Below are 25,726 nucleotides of genomic sequence, written 5' to 3' on the forward strand. Positions count from 1 at the left end.
TTGTAGTTTTGATGTGCATTTCCCTAATGACTAATGATGCTGAGCATCTTTCATGTGCTCGTTGGCCATTCATATATCTTCTCTGGAGAAATGTCTATTCAAGTCCTTTGCCCATTTGAATCGGGTTGTTGGTTTTGTTGCTGTTGAGTTTTAAGAGTGCTCTATATGTTCTAGATATTAATCCCTTATCAGACATATGATATGCAAATATTTTCTCCTATCCTGTGGGTTGCCTTTTTACTGTGTTGATAGCATCTTTTAATGCACAAAAGTTTGAAATTTTCACAGTCCAATTTGCCTATTTTTTCTTTTGTTGCCTGTGCCTTTGGTGTCACATCCAAGAAATCATTGCCAAATGCAATGTCATGAAGCTTTTGTCCTGTGTTTTTTTCCTAAGAGTTTTATTGTTTTAGGTCTTACATTTAGGTCCTTGATCCATTCTGAGTTAATTTTTATATACGATGTTAGGTAAGGGTCCAACCTCATATGTGTGCACATATGTGTATGTGAGTGTATGTATGTATATATATGTATCTTTTAGCACATTAAGGAAATTCCCTTCTATTCCTAATTTGCTAAGAAATGTTTTTATCATAAAATAGGTGTTGAATTTTCAAATCCTTTTTCTGTAACTTTCAAAATGATTTGTTTTTCTTCCTCTTTTAAAAATTAATATGGCAGAACAATGATTTTATTTTCAAATATTGAACTATGCTATGTATAATTTGAACTCCACAAGACAGTATAATTATTGTTTTGTGCAGTCCGTGTTCCTTTATCTTAGTCCACATCAGGCTCTTCAGGCTCTCCTGGCACTTTCACATTTCCATATAAGAATTTTTCCTTTGCCTGAAGAAATCCAATTAGTTTTTCTTTATGTGCAGGCTGCTGCTAACAAATTTCTTCAGCTTTGTGTTTCTGAATAATTCATTATTTTACCTTCATTTTTTGAAGGATATTGTTGCTGGTTATAAAATTCTGATTGGCAGCTATTTTCTCTCAGGAATTTAAATATATATCACTTCATTGCCTTTCGCTCCCATTGTTTTTGAGAAGACAGCTGTCAATCTTACGTTCTTTTCAAAGTAACATGTCCTTTTTCCCCGGCTGCATTTAAGATTTTTTCTTTGTTTTGACAATTCTACTATGATATACGTAGGTATGTTTTGTGTTCATCTTGCTCGTAGTTTTCTTGAGCCTCCTGAATCTAGGGACAGAGACTTTTCTTCAGTTTTGGAAAATTCATGGCCATTATTTCTTTGAATAGTGCTTCTACCCATTTTCTCTTTTCCTTCCTTCTGATTCCAATTATGTACGTTGTTAGACTTCTGAGTATGTTGCACGTGTCTCTTACGGTCTGGACTGTTTCCTTGCCCATGTCCCCAGCACCCAGCACCCTTCCTCTCCCACTTCCCAACCCACAGGACCCCTCAGTCTGCTCTGAACCCTGTGCTTCCCTTCCTGGTCTCAGCATCGTCCATCATCTCTCCTCATTTATCGTCTCCTCTCTCAGTTGGATGCCCAGGAGAACAGGGGCCACAGCCTCTGGGTCCAGGGTCACATCCTGCTCAGATGCTCACAGCTGGGACCAGGTACCAGGGAAGCAGCTAGGAGCCCTCTATCTGATGAACCACAGTCTGGACCGAGCAACCCATCACAGGGCCCCAGGCTGTGGCTCACCTCAAGCCCACTGACTCTCCCTGCTGGGTCACTCTTCCCTGTCTGGATTCACAGCACCTTTGGCTCCTCATGGGGCAAAAGGCAGCTTGGAGCAGGGTACTCCCCGGGGCTCCCTGAAGGGACCAGCACCAGCGAAGGAAACCTGGCCCTGGGCTGTCTGTGCCTGTGGCTGCCCTGCACTGGGATGTCCCATGAGACCCAGGAAGGACATTGCAAGAGTCCACAGGGTAATCAGCTCAAAACCCAGGGAAGGGGGCTTCCGGAGACTGGGAGCCGTGGTAGGAAAGACCTCGGCATCCAAGGTCACAGGGCCATGGAGGCGCTCAGAGGACATGCAGCCACAGCCTCCCGCTGCTCTGTCCCTTCAGGAAGCCACAGCTGGCCCTATCACCTCATCATAGTGAGAGCTCCACATCGGTCTGAAGTGAGCATTTGGGGGAAGACTCAAGGTGGGGGTGCTGGCTGGAAGATCTGTTGCTGAAGGCCCAGGGGAAACCCTCAGGGCAGAGCATGGTCTCCCATACCAGCTGCCACCAAGCCACAGGACAGCACAGATGGGTCTGAGGATGCTGATGTCACCTGGGCCAGCTGCCCAGGGACTGCCAGGGTGCAGCTGGGGGGTGCTGGCGCTCAAGATAACTGGACGCTTTGCCCCCTAAACTAGTCAAAGAACGAATAAAGAACTAGTAAAAGCCCCTGGGGAGGTTAAGGTACACGTGGACAAGCACCAGTCCCAGCCTGGGCCCCAGCCCCAGCCCACGAGGAGAGGATGTGCTGGCCCAGGGGGCTGGCCCTACCCGCACAAACTGTGTGGTCCTCGGTGCACCTGTCACCCCGGTTTCATAGCCTCTCCTGTAAAATCGGCCCCGTCTATCTCGGGGGGCCACAGAGAAGTTTCTGTGAGACACATAAAGAGGGCCCAGCACGGGGCCCTCAGCCAGGGTGGCTGCTGTCTTATCACAGAACCTTTACACCGAAGGTCTTAATGACACTGGCCAACAACAAAGAACTTGGTTCCGTGGGGAGAGAAGGGCGTGGGGTTCCAAAAGGGGGCTCCAAACATTATCAACCAATAACTAAACACAAAAGACCAAGGTCGACCCACTGACTGGAGCAGAAGAGGACAAGTAACAGCCCCGTCCATCTGCATAGAAAGGAGGGCTCAGGGGCAAATGCAGCCCTGGGCACCCCCTCCTCCCACTCCTCCCACTCCTCCCACTCCTCCCCTATCCTCCCTCAGCTCCCCCTCACCTTATTTTCCGCAGCAACGTGTGGAAAGGCCGGAACAGCTCAGACATGTCTTCCGCCTTGCGGTCCAAGTTCAGGGGTCCATCCCCGTAGACCACGAGGCCACTGCATTCAAGACACAAAAGCCAGCATGGCATCAGCCCCTGCAGCCGCCTGGGCGAGCCGAGACCACACCCACATGCGCGACCACATCACGCTTAGCACCAGCACGTGCTTCGGCTCCTGTGATCAAATCTTCAAGTTTAGAAAATAGCAATGAAAATTATTACCCAGACATTATCATCTTTTGAAGTTGATTAGCTTAGGTTCATTCAAGCGATCATAAAATAATTATAAAAATATACCTGCACACATCACTGCTGTGATCAGATAAATCAGCGTCAAGATTTTTTACTAAAATCTACCCTCTTGAAAATGGAAAAACTGGATTAGTGTTTAAATTTAACACAAATGTAGAGGTTTGTGAGAATTAGACCTGAGACCATCTACTCCAAAAGCAGTGAGAACCGAGGTCCTACACAGGGACAGAGGGCAGCCTCTGCCCATCACTGGCCCTGGACCAAAGCGTGCGCACCCCTGAGCCTCCAGGCCAGGCCCTGTGGGGTGCCAGCGGGTCAGGGACGCGCATCTCAGGGACACTGCACAGACAGGCGAGACTCCTCACAAAGGTGCTCTCAGGCTGTCCTCCCAGCCTCACGGGCCACCCAGAACTCGGACCTCACTCCCTAGTCCCCACCCCTGAAGCCCAGGTGCTGCCTTGAGACTTTCTAACTCCCACTGACCACAGCCCCTCCTGGCTCTCGGCCCACAACAGGCTGTGACAATCCACTTGCAGCCCCTCCCTGCCCGCTCACTCCCAAACCCCATGAGGCCCCACAACGAGCTGCGTGCTTCGTGGCCCACCCTGCCTTTGCTCAGGCTGCCCCCACACCCACCTTTCCCTCCCAGAGGTCTGGCCCAAGCTCTGTCACCCTTCAGATGGAAGGCAGCCTCCTGTCGCCCCCAGGCAGGGCTGACTCTCTCTCCAGGGTGTCCCTGTGCCTTGAGAGGCACACCCTCTCCCCGACTGGGGCTCCATGCTCCATCTGATGCTGCTCAGATGCCACCTCCAGCAGGCCCCCAATTCTGCAGGCAGCACCACATTCATCCCCGTGGCGATCTCGCCACGCACTGTGCACAGCCCTGCCCAGCTCCAAGCGTCACCATCATTCATGTCCGGCCTGTTTCTCTGAGAGTAGCCCCATCCCTGGAGGACCCTTCTCTGGGTGCCTCCTCCCGGGTCTCCCGGGACCAGACAGCTCAAGCCTTGGACGTTGCAGGTGCCAAGGGAACATCCACCAGAAAATACCGGACCTGTCCCCTTGATGCCTCATCAGAGCACAGGTGACAGCCTCATGGCTTGTTTGCATAAACCGAGAAACACCTGCATGTATCTCTCTGCAAATGAGCGGGATCTCATCACCGGCATTGGGGTCTAGTCATCACCGTCCAACACAGAGTCCCCAAGAGTTCAGGGACTCATCCAGTTCAGTGAGAAAAACTGATACACAAAATTGAATGAAGGCACTGTTTTTGCCTTAAAAAGGCTGGGTTTCAGAGGGTCGACCCAGTGGTGCAGTGGTTAAGTGCGCACGCTCTGCTTCAGCAGCCCAGGGTTCACAGGTTCAGATCCCAGCGCTCACCAACACACCGCTCCTCAAGCCATGCTGTGGCGGCGTCCCATATAAAGTAGAGGAAGATGGGCACGGATGTTAGCCCAGGGCCGGTCTTCCTCAGCAAAAAAAAAAAAGAGGAGGATTGGCAGATGTTAGCCCAGGGCCAATCTTCCTCAGCAAAAAGAGGAGGATTGGCATTGGATGTTAGCTCAGGGCTGATCTTCCTCACAAAAAAAAAAAAAAATTAAAAAGAAAAAAAAGGCTGGGTTTCAGGATTCAAATGTCACAGGAAAAACATGGGCTGTGCTGTCTCCTGGGGCACACCAGGCTGTGACCCGTGGCTGCCAGGCCCTGTGGAGTGGCCAGTTCAGCCTAGGAAGCAGAAAGGTTGGGGCTGTGATGAGGGGCTGTGTCCTGAGAGAAGGGCAGGGAGAAGAGCAGAGGACGGCCAGCCAGGCTTCTGTTCCTCCCAGTCTGTTTTATGGATCTTACACGAGCTGATGGTGCTGATTAAATTAACAGTGTTGGGGGGACAATTTCCCAAGACAGAGTCTTAACTTCGTGGGTAAATCCGGTGGTCTCAGCACAAAGGCAGAGTGAAAATGGGCAGGAAAGGGGTGGGTTTGGTGAATCCCTGCCCCAGCTCCCTGTCATCTCGTCTTTCAGAAAGCAGCGATGGTGCCTGGAGAAGGGGCCGTCCCGCTCACCTCCACGGAGCTGTGAGCGGTGCCCAGGGTTGGTCATGGCTGGTCTGGAGCCTCAGAAAAAAATCCATTCATTAAGGAGGGCTCCGTGCATAGACCTCCAAGGCCGCTGTGCCCAACCCCTCTTGTGGGAGGTGGGGGACCTGAGGACATCCCCTTGGCTTTGTCCAGGCATCCAGCGTGGTGCTCCCTGCTGCTGGGGCATTCAGGGCACCACGTGCTCTACTCCAGCCAAGCGCTCCTGCCCAGCAGCTCTGGGAAGTGCCGCTGACCACTAAGGACAGGGCAGAGAGAAGGCCAGTGGGACAGCCAAGTCCCCATGACCAGGCGTCCCTGACGACAAGGGTGAGGCAGGCCTTCATATCCCAGTAGGAGTTCAGCAAACATCTGTCCAGTGTCCAGCTGGCCCAGGTGCTGATGCAGCAGGGGTGGAGAGGTGGGGGAGATGGGAGGAATGAGGCCTGGAACAAGCCATCAAAGGGAGCAGTTGGGTCCCATGCAGCCCAACAGGGCTGGTGATCCAGGCTTCGTGCCATCAGAGGCCACACAGGCCTGTGACCATGCTGCCACACAGCCCCTCAGTGCAGCCCCAACAGGCAGCCCTCACAGCTGAGCCTGGCAGGCAGGTGGCTGGATCCTCGGGGAGCCTCGGCATAGAGTGAGCACACAGCAAGGGGCCTGGCCCAGGTCCAGCTCAGGTGAGCAGGTGGGAGCATGCCCAGTATGGCGGAGAAAGCCAGGCCCCCCCACTCCCATTCCTTAGGTCATCTTTTCACTTTCTTCATAATGTCCTTTGATGCACAAAAGTTTTTAATTTTGATACAGTCCAACTTATCTATTTTTTCACCTGTTGCTCATGCTTTTGGTGTCAAATCTAAGAATTCATTGCCAAATTTGAGAACATGAAGATTTACCTCCTGTCTTAATCAGAGTTCTCCAGAGAAATAGAACCAATAGGATGTGTGAGTGTACACACATATACATAATACATATGTGTGTGTGTGTATATATATATATATATATATAGAGAGAGAGAGAGAGAGAGAGAAGAGAGATATATTTATTTTAAGGAATTGATTCCCATGATTGTGGAGGTTGGCAAGTCCAAAACCTGCAGGTTTGGCTGACAGGCTAGAGACCCAAGGGAAAGTTGATGTTGCAGCTTGAGTCCAAAGACAGTCTGCAGGTAGAATTCCCTCTTAACTTGGGGACCACAGTCTGTTTTCTCTTAAGGCCTTCAACTGATTGGATGATGCCCAACCACCTTATGGAGGGTACAATACCTTACTCAAAGTCTACTGATTTAAATGTTAATCTCATCTTAAAAATACTTTACAGCAACATCCAAACTGGTGTTTGACCAAATATCTGAGTACTGTGGCCTAGGCAAGCCGACACATGAAATTAATCACCCCAGGGTCCAACCTCGTTCCTTTGCAAGTGGATATCCAGTTGTCCCAGCACCAGCTGTTGAAAAGACTGCTCTTTCCTCATTGAATGGGCTTGGTGCCCTTGTCGAAAATCAACTAGCCATAGATGTTTGGGTCTATTTCTGGCCTCTCAACTCTATTCCATTGGTCTCCTTATAACAGTACCACACTTTTGATTACCGTAGCTTTGTAATAAGTTTTGAAATCAGGACGTGTGAGCCTTCCAACCTTATTTTTCTTTTTCAATATTGTTTTGGCTATTGAAGGCCCACTGTGGTTCCATGTGAATTTGAGGATCATCTTTTTCATTCCTGCAAAAAAAGGCCCGTGGAGCTTTGACAGGGATGGCATTGAGTCTGTAGATCATTTGGGGGAGTATTTGGGGGAGTATTGCCATCTTAACTACAGTAAGTCTTCCCATCCATGAACTCGGGGTGTCTTTCCATTGAATTAAGTCTGTGATTTTTTCAGGAATGTTCTGTAGTTTCCAGTGTACATGTCTTTCACCTCCTTGGTTAAATTTATTCCTAGGTATTTTATTCTTTTGGATGTTATTGTAAATCTCTTCTTTAAAATAACATTTAATTACACACAATGGAATATTATTCAGCCTTAAAAAGGAAGGAATTTCTGACACATGCCAACATGGATGAATCTTGAAAACATGCTAAGTGAAATAAGCCAGACAGAAAAGGACAAATACTCTATGATTCTACTTATATGAGGTCCCTAGAATAAAATTCATAGAGACAGAAAGTAGAATAGAGGTTACAGGGCCTAGGGAGAACGGGGAATGGGGAGTTACTGTTTAATGGGCACACTTTCAGTTTAAGATGATGGAAAAGTTTCGGAGATAAATGGTGGTGATGGTTGCACAACAATGTGAATGTACTTAATGCTGCTGATGTACATTCAAAAAGGGTTAAAATGGTAAATTTTATGTTATGTATATTTTACCAAAATAAAAAATTAATATTTATTGCTTTGATTTCTGTTTACAAAAGTTATACCTATCATGTTAAGAAATTTTGTAAAATGGGGACATACTATTTGGAAACAAGTTTTTGTACTCAATACACTAGGAATGTTTTTCCCTGGCATTTGAGATTCTTCTCCCACGTTATTTAAATGGCTGCACTATCGTTTTAAAACAATCCCTTAATTCTGGATATCCACCCCCATCAAATTTTTATGATTAGAAGTAAAAATTCAGTGAAAATCTTTACAAATACATATTGTGCGCTATCAGATCAAGGCAACAAAATTCTGCACAAGTTCACTGTGCCACCACATGTCAGGTGCCAGGGACTGTGACTGAACCGAAGGAGGTGAGCACTCCTGCCCTGAGGTGCTCATAGGCGAGTGGGGGAGACACGAAAATAATACAAATTCCATTTATATCAACTATTCCCAATAGGCAAATCTACAGAAACAGATTCCTGGTTGCTGGGGGCTGGGGAGGGAGGGTTACAGGGGGCACACGTGACAGCTAAGGGGTAAGGGTATCTTTTTGGGGTGATGAAAATGTTCTGAAATCAGTGGTGGTGGTCACACAACTCTGCGAATTTACCAAAAACCGTTGAATTGTACACTTTAAGTGGGTGAGTCATAGGGTATGTGAATTATATCTCAATAACGTATTTTAAAAATAAGCAATTCTGCTGCCAGCTGGAGGTGGTGAGCAGCGGGAAGAGGAAGGGCTACAGGTAAGGCGGAGTCAAAGGGAGATTGGGGAGGGGCTGGGCAGGGGCCGCACAGGCTGCACTGTCCTGACTCGGCCCTTCTCCACCAGGGCAGGAGCCACCGGACACAGGTGGGCGAGGGGACCACAGGGGCGGGAGGCCAGGGGCCCCCCGGAGTGGGGGTCGGGGGGGGGGGGGGGAGCTGCAGCTTCTGGAAAATTCTGGCGTTGGAGCCACAGGGTGAATGCAGGTGGGAGAACGGAGAGAGGGGATGGATGGGGCTGGTCACGATGACCTGATGGGGACAGGGAGGGGGATGGGGAGTGGAGGTGTTACCAGCCACAAACACAGGTTCCTTTGCCCAACACACAAGAGAGAAACCAAAATAAAGACAAGAACGCCAGGCTTATGGCAAGGAAAGAGTTCTATCGAAAGGCAGCCCAACGAGATGGGAGTTAGTTAGAACTCAGATCCACCTCCTGGAAGGAAAAAAGGTAGGGCTTTTTATTTGAGGTTTTAGGTAGGGGAGAGGGAGCTGTGGCCTTGCAGGTCGGTGCCTCTGAGCCCAGCATGAAGCCACCTGGGCTTTCAACAATTTGTAACTTCTATTTGCCTTGTGAAGTTCAGGGATATAAAGGTTTAAAAAACCTATATTTACACAAGAATGTAACTTAGAGAAGCAGGGAAAGGGGATGAGTACTTTTGGTTTTAACCCCACATATGCTGGGTTTAACGTGGGGGAGCTGACATCAGGGCTGGCACCAGAGGGAGGGGCGGAGACGAAAGAGCCAGCCAAGTTGGGGAGGGATGTGCTCAGCCAGGGTTGGATGGGGGCAGGGTGTGGGCAGGTCACAGCCAGGGGAGGGTGCGGAGCGGGGAGGTGCGGGCAGAGGGAGCAGGGCTAGGGCCTGGGTTCTGGATAGGTCAGCCTGGGATGCGCTGGCAGCTCCCAGCGGGGCTCCAGAGCAGGGTTCAGAAGAGGGTGGAAAAGGGCAGACACAGGGAGGAGCAGAGGCGAGGGCTGGACCAGGGCCTAGATGTGGGGAGATGAGGAGGTGCCATTGAGGCAGAAGCAACCAGGGCCACGTGGGGTCCTGGAGGCAGCCCGAGTGACCAGGTCCACCGCGATGGGGCCAGTCAGGTGGCGACTGGGAAGTGACCACTGGATCTAGAGATTTTACTTAGTTTCTTTACTCCCTTATGCAAATTTTTAATTTAAACTTAAAATTTTTAAGATAAATCCTTGAAAGTAAAACTAGTTTGTCAAGTCTGAACCTCGTGGAGACTCACTCCCCCCAGGACGCATGTCCCAGCATCCCCCCTAGCACCAGAGGCATGATGGCTGGGTCAGGAGGAGGGCCAGGCCGAGGGGCGCTGGGGGAGTGTGGGAGTGGGGCCCAGAGTCCAGGGCTGGCCCCAGCAGCTCTGAGCAAGTCCCTCCATGCTGCAGTCCAGCCAGGCCAAACTCCTCACCAGCCTGTGGACATTCTGCACAGGGGCCGTGACTGTCCTCCTCCTGAAGCCTCCCTCCACCCGTCGCCCTCTCAGCCCTCACTCTACCACCTCTGCCTCGGGCGGCCGCCCTGACGCCAAGAACCCAGCACCATCTGTTTTATTCTGTCATAAGGCAAAGAGCAGAGCGGGCTCTGACATCAACCCCTCGGCTGGGCTCCTCCTGCCGCCTCCAGCCTCTCGCAGCCTCAGTCTCCTCACCTGTCATGGGCCAGTAACATTACCTCAGAGGGTGTCATTACCCCTGTAAGAGCTCACGGTGCCTGGCACGCAGCACGTGCTCAGTAAATGTCACATGCTTGTTTTATAACATTTTATTTACCAGATGGGAAGGGGCTGCAGCTCCTGGAGGCGGAGCCGGGAGGGGGAGGGGGCAGCAGAGAAGCTCCACTCCCAGCTCCTGCCTCCCCCTCCCAGTTCCATCCCCCTTCCTGCCCTCCCTCCCAGCTCCCCACCACCCCCTCTGTTCTGAGTGCTCCCTGAGTTTCAGCTGGGGGTCCCAGGACACCCACATCACAGAGATGTCCTCACTCCAGCCCGAGGCCACCTGGGCCCCTTTGCTCATGCTGCCCACCTGCGAGAAGTGCCCCCACCATTGCCTGCGAGGCTCCCCTGCTTCAGGAGTGTTTCCTCCAGGGCCCTAGGGAGCCTCTCCCTCATGCCTCCAGCTCTCGTCCACCCCAGAAGGTCCCTGCACCCAAGCCCCCTACCCTATCCCAGCCTCCAGAACACTCCACAGCAACTGCCTGTCTTACCTACCTGTGCACCTCCCTCATGGGCATCATAGTATCCCTGGGGACAAGCACAGGGCCAGTATACAGTAGGCACTCAATACATGCTCACTGGGTGAATACAGGAAGGAGAGAGTCCTGGGCCCCACCCTGGGCGGCAGTGGCCTCTGCCTCTCTGGCCCAGAGTGGCTGCTATGGAGAATGAGGAACGAGAGAGGGAGCCGTCGGCGGGGCTGGGTTGTGGGGTCCTACGGGGACCCAGTGAGCGTCCCTGAAGGGGGCGGCTCTAGGAACAGCTGCTACAGCCCAGTTCTCACTGCTCCTGGAAGGACTGAGAATTTTGATTACAGCCTGACACACCTCAAATCCTCAGACCCATAGCCTGGCCCCGAGGTTAGAGACCTGCTGCTGAGGGAGGGCTGGCGAGCTTCTGAGGTGGGCCTGGAGGGCTTCTCAGTTGGCCCACGCAGTGCAGCTGCCTCCCTGGATGAGCCGCTCGGCTCCCCAGACTGGGCTGCGGGCTCCTGCACCTGCTCCTGCTTCCCAGCCGCCCCACCGCACCTGCTCTCCCTAGGCTTCCACTTCAGAACCCGCCTCCCTGTGCTGCAACTCAGAGCCCCGCTCCAGGTCCCTCAGCTGCGTTTCCAGGCCCTTCTTCCAGCCTGAGCCCAAGGGGTCCCCACGTGCTGCCTCCAGGAAGGGACCGCAGGGACAAAGGCCCTGCCCATGGGGCCCTCACTCTCCCTCCCAGGACGAGGGCTCCAGGCAGGCTGCTGGCCCGGACAGAGGGACAGAGGAGGAGCAAAGGTTCAGATGTCGGCAGGGCGGCCATGAGGTCCACAAACAGGGCACAGTGATGCTGGTCAGAGAGAAGTGGCCTTGAGAGGCCAGCTCAGTGAGAGTCGAAAGACCCAAGACCACTGTCCTGTGGGACCTGGGCTCGAGCCAGCGGCGATGGGAGGCTAGTGAAGAGCTGAGGGAACATGGGAGTATGAGAGTCTAGAAACATGGTGCTCGGGTAGTTTGATGCCTCGCCTTTATTTTAAGATCAGTTTTATTTTAAAAGTGCCTGAGAGAGTCTCTGGGCGTTCCCACAAGCTTAAAATAGGTTCCCTCTAAAACGGTGTAAGTCCCTCATGTCCCCGAGATCTGAGTCGCTGCCCGGCCCACCGCAGTGCTGGACAAGCATTTGCCCGCAGGGCGGGCGGGCAGATGGGCAGCAGAGGCCACCTGTTGCCACATGGCTGGTCAGAGCAGGCAGGGTGGGCATGCCCACACTGGGACCCATGTGTGCTTTAAGGCGGTTCCAAAGGAAATCTGGCCTGGGAGCCCCATCAGCCTGGCGACACCCCCTACTCAGGCTGAGTGGCTGAGCCACTGGATGCTGTGCTTCAAGGCCTAACCCAGGGAACTGAGAAGAGAAATACCTCCAGGACACAGGCTTGTGCTTCCTGGAAGCAGCGCCTGAAAGACAGGGGAGGGGGACTCCTCTCAGGGGACAGGCTCTCAGACCCTGGCGCCCACGGTAAAGGTAAGCCCCTGAATTGAAGCAGCTTTACTGTTTTGTTTTTTAAACAAAGCACCAAAAATGCTCATTGTTTTCTTTAAAATGAGTTTGGCTGTGTGGCCGGCCTGGTGGCATAGTAGTTAAGTTCGCTCGCTCCGCTTCAGCGGCCCAGGGTTCGCAGGTTCAGATCCCGGACATGGACTGATGCTCTGCTTATCAGGCCATGCTGTGGTGGCATTCCATATAAAGTAGAGGAAGATGGGCACAGATGTTAGCTCAGGGTCAATCTTCCTCAGCAAAAAAGAGTAGGATTGGCTAGGATTTTAGCTCAGGGCTGATCTTCCTCACAAAAACAAAACAAAACAAAAAAAATGAGTTTGGCTGTAAAGAGCCATTTTCCTGGAAAGAAAACCATGTAACAAAGAGGTGTGCAAGGGGCACCTCCACCCTGGCCGCTTCACTCCAGGCCACCCCACGCTGGCCCACTGGGGACATTCGTCCTTCACCTCCTACGTCTTCAGACAAAGGGAGATTCTCAAATTCCAGCAATGAAGGCAGATTGTAAAGTGTCCTCCCTCGTGTGACATGACCAGCTCCTGCTGTTCCTGATTTGTAAACTCAGAAAAAAGACAACTCTCTCTGAGGAAAGAGGACGATAAAAGGGCCAGGGTTCTGGGCTGTTGGGGGGGTCTGGAAAAGCCCCCAGGGCTGGGCACCCTCCAAAGACCACCCTAGAGACCACCCGGAGAGGGCAGCTCTGGGGACCAGCAGGCTGGGCAGAGCGAGGCAGGGGACGGACCCGTCCTCAAGCCCAGGGCAGATGCAGGTGTGGTGGAAAGGGCTGGACCAATACATGGCCAGTCAGGCTTCCCTGAAATCCTGGGAGTCTGCAGCCCCCGCCCCACCGGCCAGTCTTCCCAGCCCTCATCACCCAGGTCTTCTGTGCATTTCAGTCCCGAGTCCTGCCCAGGACACATGAGTCTCTTTGGCATTTAAATCTCCAGAGTCTCACTCCCTGGCCCAGGGTAGGGTCTGCCCTGCTCACTCCCCCACTCCTCCTGCATGCTGCACATGACTCGTCCAGCTCCTATCCCAGAGGCTGACCCTGTCCTGCTGCACTGCTGCTGCCCCCTAACCCCTCCCACCACTGCACCCCTATTCCCCATGGGAGGGGTCCTGTGCTCACCCTCAGCAGGTTCCCCTGAGGCCTCTGAGGGGCCTCTCCATGGCCTGTATCTGGACCAGTCCTGGCCTCTGTGTCCACCCCACATTTTCCCAGGACACTTCACTGACCTCTGCATCTCCCACTGGCATCTGTCCCAAGGACTCCCTGTCCCCTGCTCTCTGCCCAGCTCCACACCTGCACACCAGCTGCCCACTGGGCCCCTCCATCCAGCTCCCCATGGCCTGTTCACGCCTCCTCCTCCTCCCCCCGTGACCATACACCCCACGCTCCCTCACCTGGCAGGAGGAAAGAGCAGTCCCTGTCTGGGAGTCAGGGTGTGGCTGAGAAGCAGTGGACCAAGCTCAGAACACTTGGGCTCTAACCTTGGCTCTAAGAAGCCCCGAGATGCTCAGCAAATGACCGAGCGCTTCCTATCTTGGTGTATTTAAGGCCTAAATCCACGTGCTGCCCTGGCATCTTTGAGCCCACAAGACCCCAAAGGCCGAACCGTGAGCTCCCCTGCTCTCACCAGATGTGCTCCCCATCCCACAGGAAAGGCTCCCTCAGGCATTCCCCTGTCAGCCAGACCAGCTGTACCACCTGGTCTTCACATAATGGGTTTAATCTCCCTGCCAGCCATGGAAGTATCCAAACAAGCCAATCACATCCTCCTGCCGGTACCGGGGGCACCTCACCCCCTTGTTACTATGAAGCCTCTTCCACAGCCCTGGCTGGGTCACTGTGCTCCTGAGTGCACCCCAGGTGGCCCTGCATGGTGTGTGGCGTCCTCCTCCCCTGGGCTGTGAGTATACGTGACAGTCGATCTCACCTGTCCAGCATTGGGTGTCAGGTTTCTGGCTATCTTGTACTGTTTAGGGTGGGGGTCCCTCCCTCCCCAATGGGGTGAATAGGAGGCGCTCAGAACACCTGCTTCTTCATCTGCTGAGGGTGACAGCAAGACTGCCTGGTGACTGCTCTGGGTGGCTGAACAGCCACCTGTCAGGAGGTGTGAGAACCATTTATCAACACCCAGAAGGGACCTGGCACCATCAGACTTGACAGTCCTGCCAGCTTTCTGCAAAACAACTGTCGCAGGCAGGAGGGACACTCACCACACGATGGCCAGCCTGGGGATGCTGAACATGAGGGCTGGCTCGTAGTCGTCAATCATGTCCTGGGTCAGGTACCCGAAGTCCAGGGCCCTGGCCAAGGGGGACAGAGTGAGAAGGGGTGAGAACCTGGCCTACCGCCAGCACCCGGGGTCAGACTGGAGGTGGGAAGGCGGCCTGCTCAACCCTCGCCCGGGTCCACGTTCAGTGGACAGTCAGGTGGGTGACAGGAGTTCCCTTTAGCCGTCACACTTGCAGAGAGCTGCTGCTGAGAAGAGCGCCACACCCCACCCTGGAAGCCCAGGCAGAGGCAGCTCACACTTGACCTTCCCCGTCTTTCCACCTGCCTGATCCCACCTCTGGGACAGAAGACGTGGGGAGTGGATAACAGTTGTGCTTGCTGAGGAGGGGCTGACGAAGACAGCTATGACGTCCAGCAAACAAAATAAGAAAGCTAATCCAGTCGTGGGCTTGCTTAACCAGGAAATCGAAACAACTCTAGTGGCAAGAATAAACGTGAAACAAAAACATTGCCCCAGACAATTTAAGACTTCCCTGAGAAACTGAAATTGCTCTCCTGGATTTATTCTCACTCCCCAGGCATAAGCAAATGGCTTTCTCTGCACTCCATGAGCAGGTGCTGCTGGCATCATGATGATTCAGAATAAAAGATATTTTCTGTCATCTTATTTCCTGGCAATTTGAAATATCTCTCAACGCATAAACAGTGAATAATCTGTCTTTAAAAGTAACAAACTTATTGGGCCAGCCCGATGGCTTAGTGGTTAAGTGTGCGCACCCTGCTGCTGGCGGCCCGGGTTCGGATCCCGGGCGTGCACCAAAGCACCGCTTCTCCGGCCATGCTGAGGCCGCGTCCCACATAAAGCAACTAGAAGGATGTGCAGCTATGACATACAACTATCTACTGGGGCTTTGGGGGGAAAAATAAATAAATAAATAAAATTTAAAAGAAAAAAAAGTAACAAACTTATGATGTGATATTAGGCAATTTCAAACTTAGCTAATATCATAGCACTAGTCAAATAGGAGGAACATTCTAGGTTAAGTCTTAGTCCCAAAGTCCACTCAGAAAATCTGATGAGAATATTGATGATTCACCCCCTAAAACCTTGTTCAGCAGACCTGAAACCCAGCAATCGTCCCATTTTGGCCTGGGGAGGTGAGGAGGAGAGGAGGTAAGAAGATGAGGAGGATGGAGGTGAGGAGGTGAGCAGTGAGGAGATTAGGAAGATGGAGGTGAAGAGGTGTGGAGGCGAGGGGTGAGGAGTGAGGAGGTAAGGAGATGAGGAGGTGAGTGAGGAGTGAGATGAGGAGGTGAGGAATGAGGAGGTGAGGAGTGAGATAAGGTGAGGAGTGAGGAAGTGAGGAGGGAGATGAGGAGGTGAGGAGTGAGCAGATGAAGAGTGAGGAGGTGAGGAATTGAGAAGTGAGGAAGTGAGGAGTGAGATGAAGAGATGAGGAGGGAAGAGGCAAGGAGTGAGGAAATGAGGAGGTGAGGAGCGAGGATGTGAGGAGGGAAGAGGTGAGGAGTGAGGAAGTGAGGAGATAAGGAGTGAGGAGGTGAGGAGTGAGGAGGTGAGGAGGGAAGAGGTGAGCAGTGAGGAGGTAAGGAGTGAGGAGGTGAAGAGTGAGATAAGGTGAGGAGTGAGATGAGGTGAGGAGTGAGGAGATGAGGAGTGAAGAGGGAGGAGGTGAGGACTGAGGAAGTGAGGAGTGACGAGGTGAGGAAGCGAGGAGGTGAGGAGTGAGGAGGTGAGGAGGGAAGAGGTCAGAAGTGAAGAAGTGAGGAGGTAAGGAGTGAGGAGGTGAGAAGTGAGGAAGTGAGGAGGTGAGGAGTGAGGTGGTGAGGAGGGAAGAGGTGAGGAGTAAGGAGTGAGGAGGTAAGGAGTGAGGAGGTGAAGAGTGAGATAAGGTGAGGAGTGAGGAGGTGAGGAGTGAGATGAGGTGAGGAGATGAGGAGTGAAGAGGTGGGGAGTAAGATGAAGAGGTGAGGAGTGAGGAAGTGAGGAGGTGAGTGAGGAGGCGAGGAGTGAGGAAGTGAGGAGGTGAGCAGTGAGGAGGTGGGGAGTGAGATGAAGAGGTGAGGAGTGAGGAGGTGAGGAGGGAAGAGGTGAGGAGTGAGGAAGTGAGAAGATGAGTGAGGAGGTGAGGAGTGAGGAGGTGAGGAGTGAGGAGGTGAGAAGTGAGATGAAGAGGTGAGGAGTGAGGAGGTGAGGAGTGAGGAGGTGGGGAGAGGAGGTGGGGAGTGAGATGAAGAGGTGAGGAGTGAGGAGGTGAGGAGTGAGGAGGTGGGGAGTGAGATGAAGAGGTAAGGAGTGAGGAGGTGAGGAGTGAGGAGGTGAAGAGGTCAGGTGAGGAGATTTGGAGGTGAGGCAGGAGGAAGCTCAGCTCCTTGCAGCTCTCATCCTCTATCATGTGAACTCCGCTTGCAGGATCTGCCCTTGGGGCCCAGAGAAAAGTGACAGTGGGGCTGAGGAATGAGGTCACACAGATGTGAGGAGCAGAGCCCTCTCGGGTCTGCCCACCACTGGGGGAAGGCCGACGTGGTCCTGGAAGGGGGCTGGTGCCTTCCCGCCTCAGGCATCCCCGAGACAAGGTGGCTCCTTCTCCCAGTGCCGCTCTCCGCCCCAGGCCTGGAGCAGGGCCCTGTCCTGGTCAGTGGGTGGCCTCACCTCTCCACCGTCTCACAGAACAGCACGATGACCTCCTGCTGCACGTAGTACTCTCGCGGGGACTTGACGGGCACCATGGCCGAAACGTAGCTGCAAATACAGCGAGGCAAGTGAGGGCGGCCCCCGGGGCCACCCAGCCTCCCTGAAACAAGGTGTCTTCAATGAAAACCCAGTTAGTTCCCTCTGACTGCAACGCAGCCCATCTCAGCAGCCTCATGAATGCACAAGTCACAGCATTGCCACTTACGTTTTAAATCAAAACTTCTCCCAGGGTCAGGCCTCGTCCAGCGCACCTTCTGGGGCCCCACAGCCCTGCCCCATCTCGGCCCTGACTGTCCTGGAACTGTCATTGCCCACTTTCGTAACCATCCCCTGCCTGGACACCAGCCTCAATGAGAGAGCAAGTGAATGAATGAATGAACGAATGGGTGCACGAATGGGTGAACAACCCCTGAGCCCCGGCAGTGGGTAAATCTCAGCAGCTGGTGGGGAAGCAGCACGGGGCCAGGCTGGGGGCTCACAGGACGTTTGCTGAGTGGGTATAAGAAAGTAACAGTCTGTCCAAGCATTCCCCAGGTGAGAACATTTTTCTTTCCTTCTGAATCACTGATTTTTCTTGTTATGAAAGCTCATTTGGAAAATCTGGAGAATACAGAAAGGAGAAAGAAAATGAAACTCGACTGTCCGCACTCCCACTTCCTAGAGAAGTGCCCTTAACGTTTGGGTTGATTTCCTTCTAGAGGTCGACAGGTTACAAGACGGACAATTTTTATTAACGGGGACCACCGTGGATTTGGGGTCCTGCTTTTCCTTGCCTACTGTGAGCATCTTCGTGTATGTGGAGGCTCGCAGCATGCCTGCCCCCCAGTCCAGGGCCTCTCCAGAGCCCTCTCCCTTGAGGCCCCCTGGGCCCGCCTGTCCCTGTCTCCTGCAAGACGTGTGTGTTGAAGAAGGAGCAGGTGAGTGCAGCCTGTGGGGAGGGGTCGGGAGGGCACTAACTGTAGAGGATTGGGGCAGGCTCCCCCTTTTGAAGGAGTAGCAGCAGCAGCTCCCCAGGCCATGGTGGGGGACAAGCAGCAGGAAGGAGGGGGTGAGCACGGAGCAGGTGGATGCCCCCCAGAGCTCAGTGCTGCTGCTGGCACATGAGCATGTCGGGTGAGGCAGGGGTGCTGTGTGATCCATGCAGACTCTCCTAACCTGGGAATGTGCCCCTGCCCTGACCCCATGGAGCTGGGGGGGCCTCTGGAGAGCAGCAGCCACTTCATCCTTGCTCATGCTGTGTCCCAGATCTGAGCACACAGAGCTGGTGTTCGTGGAGTGAATGGATAACAGCTGGGACGAAGGGGGCAGCTGGCAACCAGCAAGCCTGATATGGTGAGTGTAGGCACGGGCTGCAGGCAGAGGTGGGAGGTCAGAGAGGAGAGCAGAGCAGGTGGCAGCGCAGAGGCTGATAGTGGCAGCACCAACTCTGTTCACAGGAACGTGCTGGGCTTCAGCGCTGGGGTGCATCAGGGAGGGGCAGACGTAGGGGTGAACACCTGGGGTCTCTTTGATCCCTGGGTCACCTCTGCTTGTCTCCAAGACGTGTCTCCCCTCCCTGAAAAGGTCTCCCAGTCTCATTCCCCACGTCCCCCCCCATTGTATCACCCAGGGATTAACTATGCCGACTGAGGGCCCCGAACCAGCCTCGGCTCCTCCCTCTGCAGAATTTTCTAGCTGGAAACATCCAGCTAGAGCCCTGCATAGCTGGTGCTAACCCCCCTCCCCCCAACTCATAAAGCAAAGGCTGTGACCCCCATGCCGTGGCACATGCATGTGGCCCTCAGGGTCACCTCAGCTCGAATTCAGCAAACAGGACGTCGAAGTGCCTCAGCGCCTCCCTCATCTTTTCCGTGTAGGTGTTGAGGTCCCGCAGCGCCTGGTCGCGGAGGGTGCCCCGCACGTCCTCCAGGCTGCGGGTCAGCTCCTTGGCCAGCGGGCGCATGGCCATGCTCTCGAGCTCGCGGTTCATGATGATGGAGCCGGCAGCCAGGCACTGCAGGCGGGAGAACACGGGTCAGGAGAGGCCCAGGAGCACGTGCCGCAAGTTCTCAGGAGTCACAGCATCGTGCCCAGTCCCCGGAGCCCAACCAAGGAGGGTGACCAGCCTTGTCCCGTCCCGAGGCTGCAGAGCCCTCCACCAGCGTTCTTTACCATAAACGCACGTCTTCCTTCAGCTCTGCAGGGAGCAGAGTGCTAACACATTTAGCCAACACTGAGAAAGGCCCCGTCCCCATGAGAGGATTGTAGTCCCCAAAGCTGGTCAGACACGGGACAGGAGGCAAAAGGCAGAACAGTGGCCAGGCTGGGGTGTGACCTTCATCCCGAGACCCCTCCTCCAGGCCCTCTCTCCAGGAAACCCGCCTCGCCTCATATTCCGGTCTTCTGGCACCTGCCCCCTCCTGGTTTCTCTTAAATCCAGAGCAATCATGGTGGCAATGAATACTCTCACTGTGACGGATGTGGTCCTCACACAGACCCCAGGGGCAGGCAGGGAGGGGAAGGCTATGTGAGGCCCCTGGGTTTGGGGGCTCCCTGCAGTGACCTCCCAGTCAATGTGACTCCTGTCCTCTCCTCGCCCAGCCCACAGGCCGACAGTGGAGAGCCCAGGAGCTCCCAGATGCCACGTTCAGGGCTGTGTGCCAGACACACAGCTCTCAGGGCTGACCAGGGCTCCCCGAGATCGCCGACCTTTCTAGGAAGTAAAGACACCTCGTGTCCACAAATGCTCGCTGCTCACAGAAACCCAACCTTCCCCAGAACCGAGACTCGCAGTGTGGGAGTCCTCTAGCTCCTGGGCGGTAAGGAAGGCCCCCCTGCGCCCGCAGATCCACCCACACCTGCCCTGAGCTCAGGGAGGTACTTCCCTGGGCATGCACAGGGTGCGTGTGGATCACCCCAGCTTGTTCTACACGCTCACGGGGTGTGCGTCAGACCCAGCTCCTGGCTGAGGGGTGACGCATCCAACCCCGCTGGGGGCCATGGAGATGTGGGGCTCCCCTGCCTGCCACGGGCCAGCTGCTTCACCAGATTTGGGCAAGAACCACTCAATCAGCTAACCCTGTGACGATGATCAAGAGAAGAGGTGGGACAAGACGCAATTTCCTGGGAGACAGAAGGAGCGGGTCGCTGATTTCCCAGACCCTCTGGGAGGGAAGCGTGGAACTGGCTGGCACCTGGACCCCGCACAGAGGAGTCGGCGCCTTAATGCCCATGTGCCCCACCAGAGACTGGACTTGCATCGTCCCATGGCTCCACAGCTGCCCGTGCCCCTGGGACCCACTTTACAGAGTGAAAACGGAGTCTAGGAGGAGGGATAGCCTGCCCAAATGGAGCCACAGTGAGGACGCCCCAACCAAGTGGTTCAGGGGAGCAGGGTGGGACGGGTGGATGTGGGCATGGGGTGAAATGGGGGAGCAAATGGGCACAAGGGCAGGCAGTGTCGGAGGAAGATGCAGGCATCCTAAGGATTCATTGCGAGCAGAGGCAGGGAGGATGGAACAGTGCAGAGAGGGCACAGACGTCAGGCTGCGGACCTCACGCCCCAACGTCCCAGAGCACGGCCCAGGGGAGGAGTCTGGTGTCCACAAGGTGGGGGTACAGGAAACCGCTGGCTGGGGTGAGGCTGGTCCTGTCACCCATAGGGGGTGGGCACCTTCCCCTCAGCGCCTCAGTTTCGTCATTGGGAGATGAAGATCAAGATCTGAGGGGTTATGGTGACTTGTGGCCGAGTAAAGCCCCAGTGCAGCTCCCTCGTCCCCGGGGGCGAGGGTGAACACGCCTGTCGGTGGGGGAGGGGAAATGCTGTGCTTAGTGTTAGTATTGTTGCTACAAGAACTACTTTTAGGCCCTACATGTCTGGGGCCTGAGAACTCATAAAAATCACATGAGAAACCTCCTGTCTATATTTGCTCATGTAGTTTTGGGGGAGCAGGTTCATGACTTCCCCCCAACCCTCAAAGGGGCATGTGGCCTAACAGGCTCAGAACTGCGCCATCCAGAATGTGTGGCAGGTGGGGCTCTTGGAGGAGGAGACAGCGGGTCCCTGCACCTGCAGGTGCACATGGGTGAGGTTCATAGAGAAACGGCTGGACAATGCCCAACACCATGACCCTGGACCCAGGCGGCCACCCACTACCTCAGCGCCAAACCAGAGCTGGCCGGCCAGGTTGTCGTGCCGGATCTCCTCAGGGAACTTGACGCAGAAATCCCGCGGGGCGCGGTCCTGAGGGATGCACACGTCCATAATCTGGTTAATAATGTTTAACACGTTGTCCTGAAACAGAAACGAGAAAGTGCACTAAGATGCAGCTCCCAAGGTCAGCTGTCAGGGACTGCTGGGAGAACACAAAAAACACATACGGTCCATTTTACCGTTCCTTAAAGATTACGGTAACACGTCGTGCTTGCTATGCAATTGCTACAAAAAGTTCAAACATTCCCGAAGTATGTAAAGAGTGAAACTCCCGCCTCCCCCTTCCCGACCCTCATGCTCGCCACACTCACGTAGGTTACATATATTTATCTAGAGCGTAGGCCGCGCTGTGCACATTGCTCTGTGAATTGCTCTGCTCGCTCGATGATGCCTAGGGGAGCGTCCCATGTTACCATGTAGATTTTGCATCGTCCTGTGTAACGGCTGTACCACACATTTCTCTTCCCTGCTGACCCACGCCCAGGCTCCCTGCAGCCTCGGCTGCCATGACTGTCCCAGAGCATCTCTCTCTCTGAACATCTGTACCTGAATTTCTTAGGATAGAGCTCAAGAAATGGAATTGCTAGGTGGACAGACACACGAAAAGTTTATTTTCACCACCAAGGTGCTGTGTTGCTTTTATTAACATTACAAGCCTGTGTCATCCTGGGCATGTTCACAGCACAGACAAGATCTGCTGTCAGGGAGTGACATCACTAAGAGACAATATGTAAAACCAGCCTTCTCAAACCCTCCCACAGAGTGGACATTAAACTCTGTCCCATGTGTGAATAAAAGGGCTTCGCCTGGCACCAGTGATCACAGGAGCCAGGGGGACAGACAGACTCTCAGCAAGCTGGGCACCCAGGCAAAGCCGTCGTGCTCTCTGAGCCTTGGCTTACTCCTCTGTAGAGTGAGCAGGCCAAGCGCAGCCCGTCCCCTGCTCCGTCATCCAGGCAGCATCCCCTCCCAACCCCTCTGGAACCAGCAGATCAATCACAGCAACAGTAAATCAGGCGGCAACCAAGAGGCTCTGGCTTCCTTCAGGGATGTGGAGACCCTGACTCTGCCCCTCACAGCTGTGCAACCTGGGACAGGCCGCTTAACTTCTCTGATCCTCTGGGCTGTCTGTAAAAGGGAGACCATCATTCCTGGGCCGCCGGGAGGACTGTGAGAGCTAAAGTCTGTAAAACCCTTGGCTCCGTTCTGGCCCACAGCAAACCTCAATACATGGTAACTTTTGTTTTAAAGACTCTTTAAAATTATTTTACTTAATTTCTTCATGTTCAAAATACAAAGGACAACTTTTGAACATTTTGGGTATACAGGGGTAACAAGCTCATTTTATTGCATCGTAAATCACATGCCATTCTTTTCTTAAAATTATCCTGTTCTTTAAACATGTGCCACTCATTCTGTGGGATTACAAGAACATTGAAAGTTTAGTTTTTTTCTTTAATTTGTTAAAAAGTTAATGCCCATTTACCACAGGAAAACTGGAAACACCAGGAAAGTATAGAAGCAGGGAAAATGTCCCTGGGGAAAAACGACTTCAGGTGGGGCATATTTCCTTCTAATTCGTGTCCATGGGCCTGTTTCCAATCAGAGTTGAGATCGTCCTGTGTACATAATTCCGTATTCAGCTGCTGTCACTTACTGCTGGAACATATTACTATAACTCTTCCAACTTGTGATGGATAGCTACAGAAGATTCCAGCATATGGACCATCCTATTAACTCGCTGCTTCCTCTCCTGCTGGACATTTATGATGTTTCTAATTCTCCACCACCGCAAGTAATGCTGCAGTGACCAGTGTGGTGTGTGACACTCTGAATTTTGGGTTATTTCCTTAGGATCCACTCATTTCTAGAAGTGGAACTACAAAGTCAAGAGTGTAAACTGCATTTCCAGGCTCTGATTACAATCTGCCAAATTGCTTTCCAGCAATCTCACTAATTGACACTCTCACCCTCAGCAATTTTATATCTCAACATCCCCCCTTTCCTCCCTCTGAGGCTTGAGTTTCATTTTTCTTAGGAAGCAGATGTGAAAAATCCCCATGCGCGGGAAGCATGACCTTTCTAATGCAAAAAGTCATTGCACTAAACTCTGAAGGAAATTCTGCATCGTAAGGAAAATGTTAAGCCTCTACAACACAACAAATAAAAATAAAATTCAACCAACACCAAGTAGTACTATTATGAGTTCTTTTCAAAAGGTTTTCTGGGTGGGAAGGTCCCTTTCTCACAATTCAACAAACTAATGAACAAACAATGGCAGTAACAATAGTTAGTGCTCCGAAAATGTCAGCTATTAAGAGCCAGGGATCTGCGCTCAGCGAGGTGGCATGGCTTGGACTCACTCCCATCCTGCCTGGCCCACCTACGTCAGCTGCCTGAGGGTGAGGGCAGGGCCATCTTTTATTCACTGATGGGTCCCCAGCCCCCAGAACAGTGCCGAACACAAAGTGTGCCTCAGTAAACGTTTGCTGGGAGCTTATTCCAGCCAAGATGGAGTAACACAAACCAAATGTAACAGAAACCTCAAACAACAGCAACAATAACGGAAAAAAATAAGACAATGTTCTCAAGACACTGGACTTCAGGCAACAAGTGATCCCTGAGAGAAGAGAAACAAATGAGGTAAGAACTAAGACCACCCAGCTCACTGCCTTGAGGGAATGTTCAGGTCATGGCCCAGAGAGAGGGTACCACGTGGAACCCAGCAAACTCAGTAGCTGAAGAGACAGAGCTGACAGTCCAGGGAAACCAAGGCAGCTAGAATCCAGAGGAGAGAGGACCAGAAAAGAGAGAGCTGCCCAGAGAGAGAACTTCTGGGGAGGGCCCCCCGAGTATTCAGCAGGGAGCTGATTAACACGTGCCTGTGAGTGCCCAGAAGTATGTACCTGAAAGATTAGAGGGAGCAGTGCCCAGAGCTCTCAGAGGCCAGATGGTAGAAAAGCTCATAGCTCACAGGGCATTGGGTAGAGTACCCAAAAGTGTCTTGTCTCAGGAGTGGAGAAGAGTTAGCCCCACACTAAACACAGCTCCGACCCCACCTGACATCTTAAAAAACAGAATCCAAAAGGATCAAACTGCTTCTTAGTAACCAAACTGCATCATAAAAAAAACCTCAAAAAGATTTATAGGAATACAAAAATATTCAGCTCCCAACAAGGTAAAATTCATAGGCATCCAGTAAAAAATTACCAGCCTTACAAAGAATTAAGAAAATATGACACACAATGAAAAGAAAAGGCAACCAACCAAAATCAACCCAGATCTGACCCGGATGAGAGAATGAGCAGTCGGGGAACATAAAGTCATAAAGGACATAAAGACGGTCGTTATAACTGACTTCCACGTGCTCGTAAGGTTAGGAGAGACGATGAAGAAATAAAAAGGACCCAAACTGATCCAGAGATGAAAATCACAGTATCTGAGATGGAAAACACAAAACAAAACGAAACACTGGATGGGATTAACTTCAGATTAGACGTTTCAGAAAAAGAACAAGAAACTAGAAGACACAACAATTGAAACTCTCCAAATGAATCAGAGAGAAAACAATAATAAAACAGCATGAGTGAGCTGTAGGACAACTTCAAGATGTCAAATATACATATAACTCAAGACCCAAAAGGAGGAGGAATGGGACAGAAAAAAATATTTGAAGAAAATATGGCCAAATTTTTTTCCAAATTTAACAACAACTATAAACTCACAGATCTAAGAAGTTCAATGAACTCGAAGCACAAGAAACATAAAAAAAACTACACCAAGTCATAGCATAATCAAATCAATCAAAACTAATAAAAAGAGAAAATCTTACAAGTCACAAGAGAAAAAAGACATGTTACATACAGGAACAAAGATAAGAATGACATTAGAGGGGGCCAGCCCCGTGGCTTAGTGGTTAAGTGCGCACGCTCCTCTACTGGTGGCCCAGGTTCGGATCCCGGGCGCGCACTGATGCACTGCTTGTCCAGCCATGCTGAGGCCACGTCCTACATGCAGCAACTAGAAGGATGTGCAACTATGACATACAACTATCTACTGGGGCCTTGGGGAGAAAAAGGGAAAAATAGGAAGAGGATTGGCAATAGATGCTAGCTCAGGGCTGGTCTTCCTCAGCAAAAAGAGGAGGATTGGCATGGATGTTAGCTCAAGGCTGATCTTCCTCACAAAAAAAAAAAAAGAAGAAGAAGAATGACATTAGATTTGTCATTGGAAACAATGCAAGTGAGAAGAGGGTGGAACAAAATCTCCAAAGTATTGAGGGGGAAAAATAATTAACAACTTATAATTTTAGACCCAGCAAAAGTATCTTTTTTTTTTTTTTTTTTTGTGAGGAGATCAGCCCTGTGCTAACATCC

The 25,726-nt window shown here is 52.4% G+C and overlaps 1 protein-coding gene across 2 annotated transcripts in view; it reads right to left on the reverse strand.

Annotated features, from left to right (window-relative positions):
- ZFYVE28 (zinc finger FYVE-type containing 28) overlaps positions 1–25,726 on the reverse strand; it is a 127,593-nt gene that overhangs the window by 37,997 nt on the left and 63,870 nt on the right. For both annotated transcript variants that reach the window (XM_058546576.1, XM_058546575.1), the window contains exons 3-7: positions 21,294–21,431; positions 18,949–19,151; positions 17,117–17,206; positions 14,427–14,516; positions 2,932–3,033 (exon numbers count right to left, since the gene is read on the reverse strand). In XM_058546576.1, coding sequence (XP_058402559.1) covers positions 2,932–3,033; positions 14,427–14,516; positions 17,117–17,206; positions 18,949–19,151; positions 21,294–21,431 — 623 coding nt within the window. The remainder of the gene's footprint in view (positions 1–2,931; positions 3,034–14,426; positions 14,517–17,116; positions 17,207–18,948; positions 19,152–21,293; positions 21,432–25,726) is intronic.

This window comes from Diceros bicornis, chromosome 8, assembly GCF_020826845.1.
Source record: "Diceros bicornis minor isolate mBicDic1 chromosome 8, mDicBic1.mat.cur, whole genome shotgun sequence".
Lineage (NCBI taxonomy): Eukaryota > Metazoa > Chordata > Mammalia > Perissodactyla > Rhinocerotidae > Diceros > Diceros bicornis.